General features: G+C 46.8%; 1 protein-coding gene across 1 annotated transcript in view; it reads right to left on the minus strand.

The window, feature by feature from the left end:
- CACNA1B (calcium voltage-gated channel subunit alpha1 B) overlaps positions 1-20,053 on the minus strand; it is a gene marked incomplete at its 5' end in the record, with an annotated part of 197,213 nt that overhangs the window by 150,868 nt on the left and 26,292 nt on the right. Inside the window, 3 exons of the mRNA XM_029920961.1 lie at positions 7,512-7,702; positions 8,984-9,136; positions 10,350-10,441. Coding sequence (XP_029776821.1) covers positions 7,512-7,702; positions 8,984-9,136; positions 10,350-10,441 — 436 coding nt within the window. The remainder of the gene's footprint in view (positions 1-7,511; positions 7,703-8,983; positions 9,137-10,349; positions 10,442-20,053) is intronic.

The following is a 20,053-nucleotide window of genomic DNA, read 5'->3' on the forward strand; positions in this document are numbered from 1 at the left end:
AACATCTCCTAGAATAAATGAGTAAATTCAGCAAGGTTGCAGGATATAAGATCAACATAAAAAAATCATTTGAATTTCTAACAAAACATATTCAGGACTTTTACAGTGAAAACTCCAAAGTGCTGATTAAAGGAATCAAAGATGATTTACATAAATGGAGAGATACACCATGCTCATGGACTGGAAAACCCAACATACTGAAGATGTCAATTCTCACAAATGGAATAAAATGGAAATGATCAGTCTATCTGGTTTAAAAGATTTATTATATATACACTACAGCTACAGTAATGAAGATTGTGTGGCATTGGTAGAAAGAGACACACAGATCGTGGGAACAGAAACAGACCCACACAGAGTGTCTGGCTGTCTCAGTCAGTGGTGCAGCGACTCTTGATCTCAGGGTTATGAGTTAAAGCCCCACATTGAGTATAGAGCTTGTTCAAAAAAGGAAAGAAAACAATCCTAAAATTTGTATGGAACCAGAAAAGACCCCGAATAGCCAAGGCAATCTTGAAAAAGAAAACCAAAGCAGGAGGCATCATAATCCCAGACTTCAAGCTGTATTACAAAACTGTAATCATCAAGACAGTATGGTACTGGCACAAGAACAGACACTCAGATCAATGGAACAGAAGACAGAACCCAGAAATGGACCCACAAACATATGGCCAACTCATCTTTGACAAAGCAAGAAAGAATATTCAATGGAATAAAGACAGTCTCTTCAACAAGTGGTACTGGGAAAACTTGACAGCAACATGTAGGAAATTGAACCTGGATCACTTTCTTACACCATACACAAAAATAAACACAAATTGGATGAAAGACCTAAATGTAAGACAGGAAACCATCAAAATCCTTGAGGAGGAAGCAGGCAAGAACCTCTTTGACTTTGGCCACAGCAATTTCTTACTCAACACGTCTCCAGAAGCAAGGGAAACAAAAGCAAAAATTAACTATTGGGACCTCATCAAAATAAAAAGCTTCTGCACAGCAAAGGAAACAATCAGCAACACTAAAAGGCAACTGATAGAATGGGAGAAGATATTTGCCAATGACATATCAGATAAAGGGTTGGTCTCGAAAATCTATAAAGAACCTATCAAACCCAACCCCCAAAAACCAAATAATCCAGTGAAGAAATGGGCTAAAAACATGAATAGACATTTCTCCAAAGACTTCCAGATGGCCAACAGACATAGGAAATGATGCTCAACATCGCTCATCATCAGGGAAATACAAATCAAAACCACAATTGAGATGCCACATCACACCTGTCAGAATGGCTAACATCAACAACTCAGGCAACAACAGATGCTGGCAAGGATGTGGAGAAAGAGGATCTCTTTTGCACTGTTCGTGGGAATGCAAACTAGGGCAGCCGATCTGGAAAACAGTATGGAGATTTCTCAAAAAAATTAAAAATAGGACTCTCCTACAACCCAGCAATTGCACTACTAGTATTTATCCAAGGAATACAGGTGTGCTGTTTCAAAGGGACACATGCACCCCAATGTTTATAGCAGCACTATCGACAATAGCCAAAGTATGCAAAGAGCCCAAATGTCCATTGACAGATGAATGGATAAAGAAAATATGGTATATGGGGTATTACTCAGCAATCAAAAAGAATGAAATCTTGCCATGTACAACTACGTGGATGAAACTAGAAGGTATCATGCTAAATGAAATTAGTCATAGAAAGACAAATATCATAGGCTTCACTCATATGAGGACTTTAAGATACAAAACAGATGAACATAAGGGAAGGAAAGCAAAAATAATATAAAAACAGGGAGGGGGACAAAAACATAAGAGACTCTAGAGAATAAACAGAAGGTTCCACTGGAGGGGTTGTGGGAGGGGGGATGGGCTAAATGGGTGAGGGCATTAAAGAACCTATCTTTAAATTATTGTTCCAATATATGCTAACTTGGATGTAAATTTTAAAAAATAATAATAAAATTAAAAAGGAAAGGATAAAAAAAAGGGAAAAAAGGCCCACACAAATACACCCAACTTGTTTAGCAGAGGTGCAAAAGTAATTGGAGGAACTACAGTCTTTTGAACAAGGGTTCCTAGAGCAGCTGGACATTCATGAGCCCAAAAAACAGTGAGGAAGGTAGGAAAGGAAAGAGGGAAGAAGGGAAGGGTGGAGAGGCAGGGGGAGACAGAGAGAGAAGAATCTCAACCTAAACCTCACAGGGGTTTTTTTTATGTTTATTTTTGAGAGAGAGGGAGAGAGAGAGAGAGCGAGTGCATGGGAGAGGGGCAGAAAGAGAGAGAGACACAGAGACAGAGACAGAGACAGAGAGAAGGACAGAGGATCTGAAGTGGGCCCCGCCCTGACAGCAGAGAGCCAGATGCAGGGCTTGAACTCATAAACTGTGAGATAGTGACCTGAGCCAAAGTCAGTCGCTTAACTGACTCAGCCACCCAGGTGCCCCTAAACCTCGCACTTTATACAAAAATTAACTCAGACTGGATCACATACTTGCGTGCAAAATGTAAAACAATAAAACTTTAAGAAAAAACACAGAATAAAATCTTCAAGATTTAGGACTAGGCAACGAGTTATTAGATTTGACCCTGAAAAAATTGATAAACTGGACTTTTTCACAATTAAGAATCCTTGTTCTGTGGAAAACCAGGTGAAGAGTATGAAAAGTCAAGTAAATGACTAGGAAAAAGTATTTGCAAGCCACATATCTGACAACTAACTAGTTCCCAGAATATATAAAAACTTCATAGTAAAATAATAATCGAAACAAACTGTTGACAAAAGACATGAAGAGATAGTTCCTGAAGAAGAGAAATGAATGGCAAATAAGTATGAAATGATGCTTGACACCGTCAGCCATTAGGAAGTGCAGATTAAAACCGTAACGACACATCAGCACACACCAGATTGGCTAAGGTTAAAAACAATGACAGCATCAGATACTGGTGAGGAGGCTACATTATTCACTCTCCTGGTGGGAACATAACACAATACAGCACTCTGGGAAATTTTTAGTTTCTTAAAAAACCAAACTTGCAACTATAATACAACCAAGAAACTGCACTCCTAGATAGCTATCCCTGAGGAAAGACAACTCAAAACCCATATACAGACGTGCAGAGCAATTACGTTCACAACAGCCCCAAACTGGAGACAGCCTGTCCTGTAACAGGTAAATGTTAAACAAACTTGGCCCACCCACATCACAGAAGACCAGTCAGCCATAAAAATGAACCAATTACTGACACACATTAATCCAGATGAATCCCCGAAGAATCATGTGAGTGAAATTAGCCAATACCAAAAAGTGACACACAGTATGGTTTCATTTACATAACCTCCTCGACATTACAGATGTGACAACAGATTAGTGGTTCCCAGGGATTGAGGGGTGAGGGTACGAGAGAAGTTCCCTCCTGGGATGGATGTTGTGTGTGTCGACGGCCTCAGTGTCAGGGTCTGGGTTGTGACACACACTAGTTCTGCAGGTTGAAACCACTGCAGGAGACACGGGATCTCTGTATTATTTCGTACAACTGCACGGAAGCCCTCAATTATCTCAAATAAAGTTTACCTTTCAAAAAAACTGGCAGCTGATCTCCATTCCTCCTGGCAGTTCCCTCCTACTGTCTTGCTGCACCGCACAGGGAGCCGGGAGAGAGCCCTACCTGCCGCCCTCACTTCCATCCGGCTTCACCTTTAACCTGCGCCTTCTGAGCTTCTACCCCGCCACTGAAACTGCTCTTGTCAAGTTTCCCAGCATCTTTCTTGACCTCTGGTTGATCATTTTCTAAAAACGTTTTTCTTAGCTCTGCCTCCAAGTCATAGCAGACTCATGGTGCTGTTTCTATCTTGCCCCAAAGACTCCACCTTGGTCTCTCGCTGTCTCCTTCTTTCCTACTTGTCTTCCAAATGTTGCGGTTCCCCCAACAGCCAAGCTCAGGGGCGGCTCAGTCTTGGGCCTTCTTTGCTTCTCCTTCTACGTTCCTAGCTGAGCCAATCACAACCTCTCCCATAATGTTAACCTCCATCCATGATCTCAGACAGACACCCTCAGCCCTGCTGTCTCCTCTGAGGTCCCTGTCGTATAGCCAACTGCATACTCAGTGTCTCCCTTGCCGGGAAATAGTCCTTTGAAACATTGTGAAGCCAGATCCGAGTCCTGGGCTCCACTGCTGCTCCACCGAAACAAAAGTGAGCAAACACCTCACTCCCAAGTCTCCCTGCTCAAGAAAAGGCACCACCTTCCCCAGTGGCTGATGTCACACCCTCTTTGGTTCTTCCTTCTCACACCTCACATCCAACGGATGAGCAGACCCTACCTGCACTAACCATAAAGCACGGCCTTCGCAACCTACATATCTGCACAACCCTTCCTCAGAGCTTGATGTGACCAGTACAACAAGCACATGCAAAACCACATGTATATAATCATAAACCAACTTTACGTTCCTCCTACTGTCCCTTTGAACATATTCATGCCCCTGGATAAAAATCTGGATAAGTCCTGTAACTCTTCTGATAACGCCTGGGTAGTGGAAAGTTCTACAATCACTTCAAGTAGAAAACGCAGTTCTGAATTCAGTACTTAAGTGTCCAATCCCAGCCGGCAACAAAGCTACTTGACGTGCTCCACACGGAGAATAGCTGCGCTTCCAGCTGGCCCGCCGCAGCTGGCTGCTTCCGCTGGCAGAGGAGGCGTGGTCCCTGTCTGCCCTCCACGCCCAGCACTGTGCCTTCTTCCTCAGCTTGCTGTTGGGGTGCTGGCCCCAACATGATCCAAGCCGGGGAAGAGGGGGTGGGGGCGGCGGGACAGGCAAGCTCCTCCGTGCACTGCCTTGTCCTGAGATAATCTCATCTCGGCCTGACAGAACTCTCCCGCGACTCGCCCCTCACGAGGCCCTTCTGTGGGTTCTTCCAGGAACACGCTGGACTCTGCTTACTTGTCAAGCTGCAGGCAAGCCCTTTCTCCTGCAGCTGGAGAACTCCCCTATGCCCCCCAAACCCATTTTTCCAGCAGTCCATTGTGAACAGAAGTTCTCTGCTGAGACCTTGTCACTCCCCCTGTTCAGAATTACAAAGGGGTCTCGGCTGGCCACTATCCCCTGGCCACAGCCGGTCTGTGAGAAACACTCACACACTCTCCCCTGTTCCCAACATCAAGTGTGTTCTCCACCTCTCGCCCTCCACCCCACTGCTGTAGGCCATCGGCCCCTGCCCTTGAAGTCCCAGGCATTGTCACTTGGGGCTCCACATTCAAGGAGCATGTCTGAAAGGACCATGAAAGCCCCTCTCACTGGGTTGGAGGCAAGGGGTAGGCTCTCTCTCTCAATAAAGAATCCCCCTCAAAACACCCTGTCTGATCTGCAGCCTCCCACTCTATCATCCCTCAGCGTGGAGAGTGGACCCAGCCAGATCTAGGCCATCTCATAGCTCACCACTGTCACTGTGTCCTGGTGCCTTGCCAAACCTCCAAGGCACACTCTCATAATACCTGCATGTTTGGCTTCCAGACCTCACCAGGCCTGGCTTTCACAAGGTATCTAACTCATCACTCTCCTATTCTCATCCATCTCCGTTTTCTTTAAACCACTTGCCATTATTAGGCCTTTACCAAATGCCTCCTGCTCCCCACTGTACATGCAGCACCTTGGGAGTGCCCAGAGCCCTGAGGGTCCAATGGAAATATGTGTCGAATTAATCCTCTGTGGCTCTCTTGACCAGTCCTACCCTAGGGTCTAATTCCTGCTCAGCCCCTCCCACACAGGGCACAGACCCACCAGTCTGAGTCACCAGGGCCACAGGCCAAGTCCCAGTGGGCACCGAAAGCTGCAGCGACCTGTTCATGTAGCCCTCACTCAGGTGGGGCTGGCAGGGATGTGGCCAGCTCAGAGCTATTTTTAGGGTCTGTCTTTGGGAAATTGTGCCTTGATTTGCTATAGGAAAAGAGCAGCCAATCTCCTCATAATCGCCTTTGTGCCTGTTCTTCTTTTCCTCAATTAAACAGAGCCTGTCATGAGACACAACTCCCACTCCAAGGAGGGATCTAGTTCAAGGGACTGTGGGCCAGCTTTTCCCTAACTTCCACCTTCCCTCTGCCTGTTCAGTGAGCATTTACCAAGCACCTCTTGGACACCTAGCCCTGAGACCCACCCGGATTTCCATGGACCCACAGAGTAGAGAGTCCCAGTTTGTCCCTTTCCATCTATCCATCATGCCACCAGACTATACCACCATCATTTCTTCCCCAGACTCCTAGAGGCCAGGGAACACAGGGCTCCAGGGACTTGGAGCCCAAACCCCACCTCAGCATACAAGTGGCAGGTTCAACATAAAGTACCTTGTGCCTGCAGGTCTTCCACTCACAGCTCACAAGCGGAGCACTCTAGCTATCCAGAAGACAGTGATCCATCAGCCATACCTTCCCAGCCAAATCTTCCAAGATTTCTAGCTCATGTGTACCTTCCTTGTCTACCTCCCAAAGCCCCTGAGGAACTAGTTTAATTGTTCTTATGCCCTGGTGGCTCACAGGGCTATAAGGGGTAGAAGGTAGCTAGGGAGATCATCACATAAAAAAAGAGACAGAATTCTGCTCAAGCATTTGTGGTAGAGTCCTCCCAGATGAGCTTCACAGGGAGGGGAGGTGGCAGTGAGATGAGTCACCAGGCAAGGGCATTAGACCAGCTTCTGTCATGGGCACCAACCCAGACTACCCTGTATACATCACTGTGACGGGCGGCCACCCTAATGGGCAAGAGGATGAAGAGGAACCAGCACCAGATAGACACAGTGGAAAAGACAGAAATGTGCAGGACACACATCTGACCGCAGAACCCCAGTATCATCGGAGAAGTCTTCCTACACGTCAGCTCAGTGCAGCTGTAAGCCCTGCCCTGCTCCTGACTACCTTCACCTGGCAGCCTAGGGACAGTGGGCGTCCCAGCAGGCTTCACTTCCCCTCCCTCCATCCGGACAACCCCAGCAGGGATGGCATAGCTGATAGTTCCCAGCAAGCTGCCTACTAGTCTTAGGGCCTTGAGCAACTTAAACAGCCCCTCCATGCCTCAGTTTCTTCATTGTACATGGGGTTCTTGAGATGACTCTACGAGTTAACAGGGATAGGACACTTCACGCAGGGCCTTATTTGGAGCAAGCTTGCAGTGAGCCTTAGGGATTGGCACTGTGACCAACTGATCGGCCCAATCAGGCAGCAATAGCATCTTCTTTGGCATTTTCTTTGCTGACTTTCTACTGTCTGGACCTTAGTTTTACTTTCCTAAGAGAAGCTGTCCTAGAGACTCGAGGACCTCGGTCAAGAGTTTGAGTTGACACTGATGACAGTGGATCCTTGATGGAGTCATCTGAAGGAAGGGGCCCATATTTCATCATAGGGTAGAGGAAAGAGCTTGAGGCTGGGCAGAGGCTCTTAGGTCAGAAACATCACCCCAAATAGGATCCCAGGAGCTCCACGGCCCATCCACAGTCCCAAGGCCAAGACACAACTCACGTTGTAAAGGATGTCAGTCCAGCCCTCCATGGTGATGCATTGGAACACTGTCAAGATGGCAAACAGGATATTGTCGAAGTTGGTGATGCCGAAGTTGGGTCCCGGCCAGTACTCTCGGCACTCAGTGTCACCCTCACACAGCCGGGCTGGGGCCTCCTTGCCACAGGGAAAATCACCCACTGGCTCTGTATCTGTGGAGAGGAGAATGAAGCACAGACCCTGAACCCAGAAACACCAAGTTCTCCACCCCCTACTGGGACTTCAGGGCCAGAAAAGACTTCATCACAGGTGGGCAGGAATCAGGCACCAATGGAAATCCTCCCTCGACTCCCCACCATCCCTCCCTGCACCGGCTCTCTCCCCCTGCCTACAATATGGCTCCACCTGAGCTCAGGCCAACCCTCCCAGGGACTGCTGGTCAGCCTCTCCCTCTCTGCTGAAACCTGCCCAATACTGTTTAAACAGACTTGCCAGCCTTAAAATCAAAACCAGGACAAACCCCTAACAGCCAACTCGTTCAGCCACGGCACCACTGACGGCTCCTCTCACAGCCAGACTAACACCGAGGCTCTCCTGACAGGCAGATGCTGCCCCGTCACTCTGGAGCCAGCACTGCAGGCCCTGCTCACCAGGCAGGTTGGCTCGGAGCCCACGCAATGTGTGCCCACAGGCTGTCTGGGGGTTGCAGAGCCCGGGCCTCGCTCCACTGGCCCCTACAGAGTGGATTTGCTTCCACTGGCCTTGGTAAGCCGTCTTTAAAATCATGAATCATTTAAATGTTATTAAGAGCTTTCTCTGTGTCGATGGAGATGATCATGTGGCTCATCTGCCTCACTGTAAAATACACCCAGAGCCCAACCCATTATGACTACCTCCACCTCCAGCCTGGCCACGGCCATCGTGTCTCTGGGATCGAGGTATTACCCTCCTTCGGAAGCTGTTTCTGCCCTTGCCTCCCTGGAGCAGCCGGAACAATCAGACGACGTCAGTTCTCACTCAGAGCCCTGCACTGTCTTCCAGATTTCTCTCAGAGGAAGACTCAGCGTTCCTGCCCCGGCCATGAAGCCCACGGGATTTCCCCTCGGCTCCCGCAGATCCTGATAACTGGAGCTCTCTGGCCCCGCGGCCAGCCCTTCCTGCAGCCCGACCACTGCTCACCCGTCCCCTCAGGAGAGAGGCGTCCCCTGGCCAGTTTCTGTGAAGCAAGCTCCCACATTATTCTATCGTAAACTCCCCTTTTGTTTTTCCCTAGAGGTTACCACAATCTGTAATCATTGTGTTTATGTGTTTATTCATGTGTTTGTGTTTTTCAGATTGTGGTGTGTTCCCCCCCCCCGCCCACACACACACACACACACACACACACACACACACACACACCTCATCTGTCTGGCAACTCGAACAGTGCCTGTCTCCTGGATGAGTGAGAGCGTGGTCCCTGTCTGAGCCCAAGGGGTGCTGCCAGGCCTCACCTGTGCTGTTGGGGAAACAGGCCTTGTGGAATTTGCCCATGTAGAACTCGAGGCCAATGATGGCGAACATGAGGATGGCGAAGAAGAGAAGCAACCCGATCTGCAGAAGCGGGACCATGGCCTTCATTATGGACTTGAGCACCACCTGCAGACCTGGGCCAGAGCAGCCAGAGCAGGGCATGTCAGAGCAGGGTGGGCAGTGTAAGGGGCAGGTGGGGATATGGACAGACTGACAAACACCTGGGTGCCCAGGACGGGGGGTCCTGGGGCTAGGTGCTGAGCTGAGAGCCCTCAGAGTAGGGAATGGAGCAGGGAATGTGGGGGGTGGGGGGAAACAGCATGTGCTTACGCAAGAGTCCTCAGGGTGGGGGACCAAGCATAAGTCTTGGAGGGAAGTAGATGGAGCAAAGTCCCAAAGCAGGGGAGGAGCAGGGCGTGCAGTGTCAGAGTATGCGGCCCAATAGAGGGTGGGTGCTAGAGAGATGCGTGGACCTACGGAGGGCTCTGAGTGGAGAAAGAACAGAGTCCTAAGAGGAAAGGGGAGGGAATGCTGGGAGGGAAGAGCAGGTCTCGACAGGCCCCAACACCTCAGGGAAAGCAAAGCAAGGGACCTGCTCCCAGGAGTGTTTGACCACTGACCACAAGGCCAGAGACACTCAACACACAGAGGAAGCCCAACCCCATGACCCCCTCACCACATGGCCCCGGCTCTTAGATACAAGCCTGGGCCTTTGCCTGGCAGGGTCTCGGGGCAGGACAGGGGCTCCCCCTGCAGTGGCTTCAGGGGGTCAGAGCCCTAGGTCCTTGCCCACTTGGGGCCCTGAGGAAACCTAAAACCAAACTTCCACTGGACTAAAGGAACAGGGACCAGGGTCACCCCTGCCTCTCAGGGTGACCCTGGCCGTGCTCCTAACCAGGCTGGGCTCCGTGAGCAGCTGAATCCAGGAGCACGTCTTAACCTGGCCTCAGTTCTCCAAGGCCCTGCCAAGCCTGAGCCAAGACAGGTGGTCCTTGGACTATTTTGTCAGGCATCCTGCCTACCACCTTGCTCGGTCTCTTGACTGTGCTTTCACCCCAGAAAAGCAGCAAAGAGCTAGAAATATAGCAAAGCACGTGAGGAGAAGAAAACTTTCATTGTGGGGAAGCCAAATCAGGGCAAAACAGCAGGGCCGCTCTCGGGGCTTTCCCAGAGAGCGTCAGGCTTCTTCACACCTGGTCCCCAGGGGTCAGGAGCACTGGGCTTTGAGTCGGCAAAGCCAAAGGGCCCGTCGGTTAGGGCCTGACTATGGCTGTGGCTATGGTGGGGTCGGGGCGGAGGGCTGGTGACCCAGGAGGGCTTGGGCCTGACTGCTCTTGCCAGACTCACTCGGAATCCCAGACACCAGCTTCAAGGGCCTGAGCACGCGCACAGCCCGCAGGGTCCGCAGATCGAAGTCGGTGCCAGCGGTGGCCAGGATCCTGGCAGGAACAGAGAAGGAGGGAAGTAAGGGCTTCCACATTCACGTGAGAGGAGAGCACATGCCCCACCCCCGATGGCCCTTCTCCCAACAACAGCGACACCTTTTGGCCTGTGTCCCCCACCGTCCCAGCACAGGGCTGACACAGGGTGTGGCGCTGCTGAGGCAGGAAGAGGCAGGCGCTGAATCCAGGCATCCTCGCAATAATGTCAGCAGTGACTGCTTCCAGCGTGACCAACCCTCCAGCTCAGCGGGATCACCCTGAGAGGACACGTGGTGGTCCCTGGCACCTGGCCCGGCCTTGAGTTCGCCCTCCAGCTGAATCCAAGCCGGGGCCCGGTCCCCAGACTAACCCCTCCTGCACTGCAAGCAGCAGCACGAGGGGAAACTCCCGAACAGGCGGCGCACACCTTCCTCACCTTCTCTCGGGAGAACGTGGGCGGGAGGGGCAGGCGGGAGAGCGGGTACGGGGGACCCAGGAACACCATCATAATAACCGATCCCATTAGTCGAAAACCATATTCCAAACTGTCCCCTCTCAAAAAACAAAAGTTCCAAAAGCCACCTCTCAGCACAGCCATTTCTCTGCTCCCTTCACACCAACGCTCATTCAGAGTGTCAGCCCTTGGTGTCCCCACCACCCTACCTTCCTGCCCCCCATTAGGCGGTCACCCACACTATTCCCCCTGACTTCATCTTGCTGACTCCAATGGTCAAGTCTCCCTCTCTAAATGGTTTCTTCTCTGCCCTTGGGTCAACTCCCTCATTTTTCCCCAAGTTCCCAGCAGCCCCTCAGGTCTTGACCACCACCCTCGCCTCCGCCACCAGACTCCAGAGTGGAAGCCCCAAGGCTCAGATTCGACAGGTCTACACCACAGCTCTGAGCACCACAGTGTACTGGTCAGTCGCACGTGCGCATCATTAACTGCAGACACATAAACCCAACTGCCTTTTAACATTTCCATTTGGGTATCAAAATAGCATATCAAACAGCATACAACTGAAGAATGGTGTTTTTTTTTTAACTTTACTCTTTTAAAGTGTTGAAACGTACGTCTTTTTACTTTTTTTAATGTTTTTATTCATTTCTCAGAGAGAGAGAGAGAAAGAGAGAGAGAGAGAGAGAAAGCTGGAGCAGGGGAGGGGCAGAGAGAGAGGGAGACACAGAATTCAAAGCAGGCTCCAGGCTCTGAGCTATCAGGACAGAGCCCGATGCGGGGCTCAAACCCATGAACTATGAGATCATGACCTGAGCTAAAGTCATGCACTTAGCTGACTGAGCCACCCAGGTGTCCCCATGTACTTCCTTTTAAAAAGTTCTGAGGTGCATGGGTGGCTCAGTCGGTTAAGCATCCAACTTCGGCTCAGGTCAGGATCTCACAGTTCGTGGGTTCGAGCCCCGCATCGGGCTCTGTGCTGACAGCTAGCTCGGAGCCTGGAGCCTGTCTTTGGATTGTGTGTCTCCCTCTCTCTCTGACCCTCCCCTGCTCATACGGTCTCTCTCGCTCTCTCTCAAAAATAAATTTAAAAAAAAAGAAAACTATTTTAAAAGTCTAGAGCTGGGGCACCTGGGTGACTCAGTCAGTAAAGTATCTGACTTCAGCTCTGGTCATGATCTCACAGTTTGTGAGTTTGAGTCCCACATTGGGCTCTCTGCTGTCGGCACAAAGCCTGTTTCAGATCCTCTGTGCTCCCCCCGCCCCTCCCCCACTTGAGCTCTCACAAAACTAAATAAATATTCAAAAAATAAAATTAAATAAATAAATAAATAATCCACTTTACATTATGTTACATTATGGTGACTAAGGAACTTTTGTTCTTGCTTTTGGCCTTGGCCCCTCCCCAGTGTCTGGTTTGTGAGCACCACTTGTCAGCTGTTTATTTCAGGCAAGACCAGGGCTGTGGCCCTGAGTCCTCTCCCCCCTCACTCTCCAGGCAAAGCACCACAACCCTGTCGGCTCTGCCACTAGACGGCATCCCAGACTCCTCGTGAAGAAGGCTGGTGCCCCCACCCCTGCTCGAAGTATGAGGCACATGAAATAAGAGTTGAGACGGAGCTGGGTCAAAATAAGAAGAAACTCGCAGGCGCCTGGGTGGCTCAAGTCCTGAGCTTGGGATTCACAGGTTCGAGACCCCCGTACGGCTCTGTGCTGACAGCTCAGAGCCCAGAGCCTGCTTCAGATTCTGCGTCTCCCTCTCTCTCTAACCCTCCCAGGTTTGTGCTCTATCTCTCTCTTTTTCTCTCTTTCTCTCAAAATAAACGTTAAAAAAATTTAAGGGGGCGCCTGGGTGGCTCAGTCGGTTGAGTGCCTGACACCGGCTCAGGTCATGCTCTCATAGTTCATGGGTTCCAGCCCCGCGTTGGGCTCTCTGCTGACAGCTCAGAGCCTGGAGCGTGCTTTGAATTCTGTGTCTCCCTCTCTCTCTGCCCCTCCCCGCCTCAAGCTCTGTCTCTCTCTGTCTCAAAATAAATAAACGTTTAAAGAAAATTAAGAAGAAACTCGCAGGGTCATAGAAAATAAGGACAACAAGAAAATATCTATTCAAACCAAATCCCACTGCTGTGAGAGACATTCAACTATTTAAATCAATTACTGGAAGATTAATCTTGTTCTGAAGAAATCAATAAATTATTGAACAAAAACAGTCAGAAACAGGTAGGTATTTTAAAAACTAGCTAGAAGTTCCGGCAATGACAAACAGTTATTGAAATAACATCAACAACAGTAATAAATCACACTTGGGCTGAGGCCTGGCTTGAGAGTATTATGGTTTAGACAGGCGAGTGCCCAGGAGCTCACCCGGAGGCATCAGAAAGGCAAAGAGTGGGAAAAGAAACGCTGAGTGACACGCAGGCTAGATCCTATGCCCAGCACAAATCGAGTGTGAGCCACGGCAGAGAATAGGGGAGATGCTGAGGCAGCAACATTTGGAGAAGTAGCAGGTGAGAAATGTCCAGAATTAAAAACAACTTCTCAGATTTAAAGTGCACTGCAAGTACCAACCAGACAAAGAAAATACATCTGATCAAAAGTAGTGAGGGGCTGCAGAACATCAAGCGTAAGAAGATCTAGAAGATACCAGAAAGGAAAAGACAAATATCTAGAAAAAAAATTTTTTTAAAGAAAACTTCACTTCAAATATATATGCTCGAGATAATTGTCATACCTTCAAAGAACAGCAGAAAAGTAATCGTCACCTTAGAACTCAGTGTCGAGCTATACTGTCAATGGAAAGTGAGAGCAAGGGGTGCCTGGGTGGCTCAGTCGGTCAAGTGTCCAACTTCGGCTCAGGTCATGATCTCATGGTCCACGAGATCGAGCCCCGCGTCGGGCTCTGTGCGGACAGCTCGGAGCCAGGAGCTGCTTCAGACTCTGTGTCTCCCTCTCTCTCTGCCCCTCCCTCACTCATACACACTCACTCACACACACTCTCTCTCTCTCTCTCTCTCTCAAATAAATAAGACATTAAAAAAAATTTTAAAGTAAAGGTAAAATAAACACATTTTCAGATATAAAAGAAGTCATGACCCCAGACTCTCAGTAAAACAAGATGAAAACTGAGTCCAAAAAGAATGCATAGGATACAAGAATAATGGCACAGAAAGTAACTTGTAAGTAGTTAAATTTAATAAATCTTGATTTATTAATTGTGATATTTAACTTTCATTATTTTGTATTTATTCTCCACGTGTAAGACTGATAATCTAGGCAATAATACAAATATGTACAAAAAGGGTTCTTGTATGTGTAACTGACTCAAACTGTGTCGCAGAGGCTAAGTTGCTCTTGATTGTTAGACCAGGAAGCAGCAAACATTTTGTGTAAAGGGCCAATTAGTAGGTATTTAGGCTTTGCAAGTGGAAAATCTCTGTCGCAAGCACTCAACTCTGGTATTGTGGCACGAAAGCAGCCACAGAAAATATATAGAGAAATGGACAGGGCTGTGTTCCAATAAAACTGTATTTATAAACACAGGCCGCCAAAAAGATAGGCTGTAGTTTGCTGATCTCTGTGTCAAACAAATGTATGGTTACAAATATGTGTTTAAAATGTTAAGGATATCAGGGCACCTGGGTGGCTCAGTCGGTTAAGCGTCTGACTTTGGTTCAGGTTATGATCTAGGGTTTCGTGATCTATGAGTTCATTCCCCACGTCAGGCTCTGCATGCCGACCACACAGAAACTGCTTGGGATTCTCTCTCTCTCTCTCTCTCTCTCCCCCACACACACCCCTCTTCTGCATGCTCGCTCTTTCTCAAAATAAATAAATAAACTTTACCAAAAAATAAATAAATAAGATATTTAGGAATAAAATTAACCAAGGAGGTGAAAGATTTATACACTGAATACTACAAAACATTGCTGAAGGAAATTAAAGGACACTAAAGAAACTTAAAGATACCCCATGTTCAAGATGTCCACCATGCATACAAGTGAGAAGACCCAAATGATTTTGGTTTTCTCAAAATAAATCTATAGTTTGTTTTTTATTTAATTTTTGAATAGTTGGCAAATAAAATAGGCATATAAAAAAAGATATCTCATATCCACAAATTGCAAAGCTTAATATTGTTAGGATGCCCATATTACCCAAAGTAAACTACAGATTCAATGCAATCTGTCAAAACTCCAACAATAATTTTTGCAGAAATAGAAAAATTCATCCTAAAATTCATGTGGAATCTCGAGGAACCCTGAATGGCCAAAACAACCTTGAAAAAGAACAAAATTGTAAGACTCACATTTTCTGATTTCAGAACTTACTCCAAAGCTACAGTAACCAAAACAATGTGGCGTTGGCATAAGGATAGACATATAGACCACCAGAACAAAATATAACCCAGAAACAAACCTCACATATACAGTCAATTCATTTTCTATGAGTGCTTACACCATTCAATGGAGACAAAACCATCTTTTCACTAATTTGTGCTAGAAAGACTGAATATCCACATGAAAAAAATAATAATAAGTTGGACCCTTATCTTACATCAGATACAAAAAAGCAACTCAAAATGGATCTCTTTTTATCTAAATGTAAAACTTTAAATTATAAAATGCTTAATAGGGGGAGGGAGTGGGAGGGAGGGGGTGATGGTCAAGGTGGGGGGCACTTGTGGGGAGAAGCACTGGATGTTATATGGAAACCAATTTGACAATAAACTATTAAATAAATAAATAAATAAATAATAAATAAAACGCTTAGGAGAAAAAAACAGTAGAAAACCTTCATGACATTGGATTTGGCAATGATTTCTTGGATATGACACCAAAATCATAAAAGAAAAAAAAAACACACATAAATTGGGCTTCATCAAAATTTAAAACGTCTGTGCATCAAAGAACACTAGGAAGAGAGTGAAAAAAAATCTACAGAATGGAAGAAAATATTCACAAATCATTTATCTAATAAGAGATCAAGGGGCACCTGGGTGGCTCAGTCGGCTTAGCATCCGACTTTGGCTCAGGTCATTATCTCACAGTGCATGAGTTCGAGCCCTGCATCGGGCTCCATGCTGACAGCTCAGAGCTTGGAGCCTGCTTCTGATTCTGGTCCCCCCTCTCTCTCCTCCTTCCCTGCTTGCATTCTGTCTGTCTGTCTGCCTCTCTCTCAAAAATAAACAAACATTAAAAAAAATTTTTTTAAGAGCTCAATATCCAGAATATATAAAGAACTCCTACAACTCCACAACAACAAAAGCCCAATCAAAAAATAGCAAAGGCCTTGAATGGATATTTCTCCAAAAAAAGATACACAATAGGCTGATAAGCATATGAAAGGATGCTCAACATCACTAATCACTGGGAAATGCAAATCCAAACTACACTGAGATACCACCTCACACCCATTAGGACATCTATGATCAAGAAAAAACAAAAACAGGGGTGCCTGGGTGGCTCAGTCGGTTAGGCGTCTGGCTTCAGCTCAGGTCATGATCTCACGGTTCATGGGTTTGGGCCCCGCGTCGGGCTCTGTGCTGACAGCTCAGAGCCTGGAGCTGCTTCAGATTCTGTGTCTCCCTCTCTCTCTGACCCTTCCTGCTCACACTGTCTCTCTCTGCCTCTCAAAAATAAATAAAAAACATTTAAAAAAAAAGAAAGAAAAAGACAAAAACAAACAAACAGAAAATAAGTGTTGTAGAGGATGTGGACCTACTGGTTCCCTGTGCACCACTGGTGGGGATGTAAAGTGGCGCACCCACTGTGGAAAGCTGTATGACAGGTCTTCAAAAAGTTGAACGTAGAACTACCACATGATCCAGCAATTCTAATTCTAGGTATGTATACAAAAGAATTGAAAGCAGGGTCTCAAAGAGAAATCTGTACACCCAGGCTCATAGCAGTGTTATTCACAATAGCTACAAGGTGGAAGGAACTCAAGTGTCTATCAGTGAACGAATGGAGAAGCAAGTCATGATATTTACATAGAGTGGGGTGTTCATTAGCCTTAAAAAGAAAAGAAACCCTAATACATGACGCGACATGGATAAACCTGGAGGACACAATGCTGAGTAAACTTTATATGTTTGATTCCATTCATGTGAGGTACTTGGAGTCATTAGGATCATAGAGACAGGAAGTAGAATGGGGGCTGCCAGAGTCTGAGGGGAGGGCTGGGGAGTTAGGGTTTAGCGGGGACAGTTTTGGGTTTGCAAGGTGAACAGCGTCCTGGAGGCGGCTGGTGCTGACGACTGCACAACACAGAGCCCCTTCGACGCCACTGAACAGCGACTGAGCACGCAGAGTTCATGTCGTATGTGTTTTGCCACAATTTTTAAACTTAGAAAATAAAAAGAGGCCTAATGGCAGAAAGGAAACTCCAAAACTCTGAAATAAACAAGAAAATAGTTCTATGACTGCAAGGTAGGGAAGGGTTTCTAAAAAAGACATAAAAATCCCAAACTATAAAGTAATAGGTTGATAAATTTCACCACAATAAAATTTAAACTAAACCATAAAAGATACTATAGAGAAAACAAAAAGGTATTTGCAAGGCACATAACTGACATGGAATTTGTCTCCAGAAAAATATAAAGAATTCCTATAAATTCATATTAAAAATACAAATAACTTCTCAGAAAAATCAGCAAATTGCAACAGAGACAAGAAGATGCTCAAAACCATTGGCAATCAGGGAAATTCATCACAGTAAGGACGAGATGAGGTTTTACGCCCTCAGTTTAGTCAAGTCACAGCCGAGTGATGTCAAGCAACAGTTCTGAGGGCAGGAGAGAAAACTGTAGAATTGCTTTGGAGAACATTTGGCTACTTCTAGAAAATTTTTAAGTGAGCATCCCTATGACTCACAAAACCACTTCTAACTGCGCACTAGACATGACACACAAATGTACAGGCAGACTCCCAGCAGCAGAGAGGAAAAGCTAACTTGGTACATGTATGCAGTGACATATTATTCTACGTAAAATATGGATGAGCGTGTAAAAATTAGATAAACCTGCACATCACTAACATGGAAAAGGTCTAAAACAATGTTGGAAGGTAAAAAAGGCACGTTATGAAATAATTATATATCTGTGTGTAAATACATATCACACTCCTACAACTGAAGTCACACAAGCGCTACTGTACGTTATTTTTGGACACAGACATACATGGGTGAACCTGGAATACTCACACACGCATGCGCTGGCATCACAACCACAAATCAAGACAGTCACTATGCCCGGAATGTGACAGAGAAGGGAAGAAAAAGAACAGAATTTGATTGAGGGAGTGTATACAGAAGACTTCCATTATTTTTTTTTAATTTTTTAATGTTTATTCATTTTTGACAGAGACAGAATGACAGTAGGGAGGGGCAGAGAGAGAGAGGGACACAGAATCCAAAGCAGGCCCCAGGCTCTGAGCTGAGAGCACAGAACCTGATGCAGGGCTAGAACTCACAAACCATGAGATCGTGACCTGAGCCAAAGTCGGATGCTCAACTGACTGAGCCCCCCAGGTGCTTCCATTATAACTGCAGTGTTTTATTTCTCAGAGAGAAATCTCCAGATGTAACTGCCAGTTTACAGGGAAATGCAGGGCAGGGAGATGTGCTAGCACTCAGGCGTCTGGTGAGCAGAATCCAGCCTAGGAAAGACACAGGCCCTCGGCTGGTGGAGGGCACTCAGAAAGCTTAGCGTCATTCCCAAGGAGGAGGAATAGTAATGCCTTCCTTCACCCGTCGCCTTTTGTTCACCAGGCGTCCTGATACCCACTGACAGACCCTGAAATGTCAGTAAATGACCACAGCAGTAGTAGCTAGATACGTCAGAGCTGCCATGGTCCCGTGGGACAAGAAAACAACTTTTGTTTTTTAGTGAAGGATTGAAAAGTGTTTAGATGCAGGCAAGAATGTATCTACAATCTAAACAACCATAAAAACACAAAACCTACCACAATATCAGAGTGACAGCCGAACTGCACCCACAACTGCTCTGAAGCCCCTGTGCCCACTTGAGAAGTGCCTGCTGTGGCCAGCAGTGTTTCTGGAAAGAACCTGGCCTCCTCGGAGACCAACATGGCCCCGAAACGAACAGGAAAGCTGCCTCAACTCCATCTGTTCTGAGACAGTTTCCGCAGTCGATGATCATATCGAACCCCTGGGTGGATTAAATACAGAATTTGTCAGAACATTCCAACATGCTGAATGTGGTCACAGCTAGCATCACATTCACCCTATGAATCTGACTTTATAAATGGAATGAAAAAATTGACTTAGATGTGTGATTTTAAGTTGAAAACTTAATAAATCTGTAAAAAGTGTTGGAACATTTAAACAAACATATGATTCACCATATTTACACTTTAACTTACTGGAAACAAAATTCTTAAGTACTTAGGAAGATCCAGTTATGGTAAATTTAGAAATAAAAACTTCTTCTTTTTTTCTTTAATGTCTGTTTTTGAGAGAGAGAGAGAGCGAGCAAGCACCAGCAGGGGAGGAGAAGAGAGAGGGGAGACACAGAATCTGAAGCAGGCTTCAGGCTCCGAGCTGTCATTACAGAGCCCAACACAGGACTCCAACTCACAAACTACGAGATCATGACCTGAGCCAAAGTCAGACACTTAACTGGTTGAGCCACCCACGTGCCCCTATAAATGAAATTTTAAGTATTTGACATTAACCAAGTTTATGAAATGGGATAAAACATTATTTGAGTCACCTTGAAAGTCACTGTTAAAAATAGTTAAATGTATAATTTTTCTTCAGCTGAATGTAAAAAAATTGTCCCCATTTTGCTGAGAAGTAATTGGCATACGTTACTGTGCGAGCGTCAGGTGCATGACGTCTCGGTTTACATCTGCTGTGAAGTGAGCACCACGACAGGTCAGGTTAACATGCGTCCTCGCACACAGAGAGTGAGGCGTGGTGGGCTCTCAGGACCCAGCCCTCAGGGCTCGCTCGCCCGGCGCGCCGCACCCCCTCCCCCTCCCCGTCCCCGTGCTTACTAGCACGGCAGTGTGACCACAGGTCTGTGCCTCTGACCGCCTCGCTCCAGTGCCACCTTCTCCTTCGCTCCCGCTTCTGATAACCACAAATCTGATGGTGTTTTGCTTTGTTTTGTTCTTTTTTGATTCCACATGAGGCCATACAGTATTTGTCTCTGT

This window comes from Suricata suricatta, chromosome 13 (genome assembly GCF_006229205.1).
Source record: "Suricata suricatta isolate VVHF042 chromosome 13, meerkat_22Aug2017_6uvM2_HiC, whole genome shotgun sequence".
NCBI lineage: Eukaryota > Metazoa > Chordata > Mammalia > Carnivora > Herpestidae > Suricata > Suricata suricatta.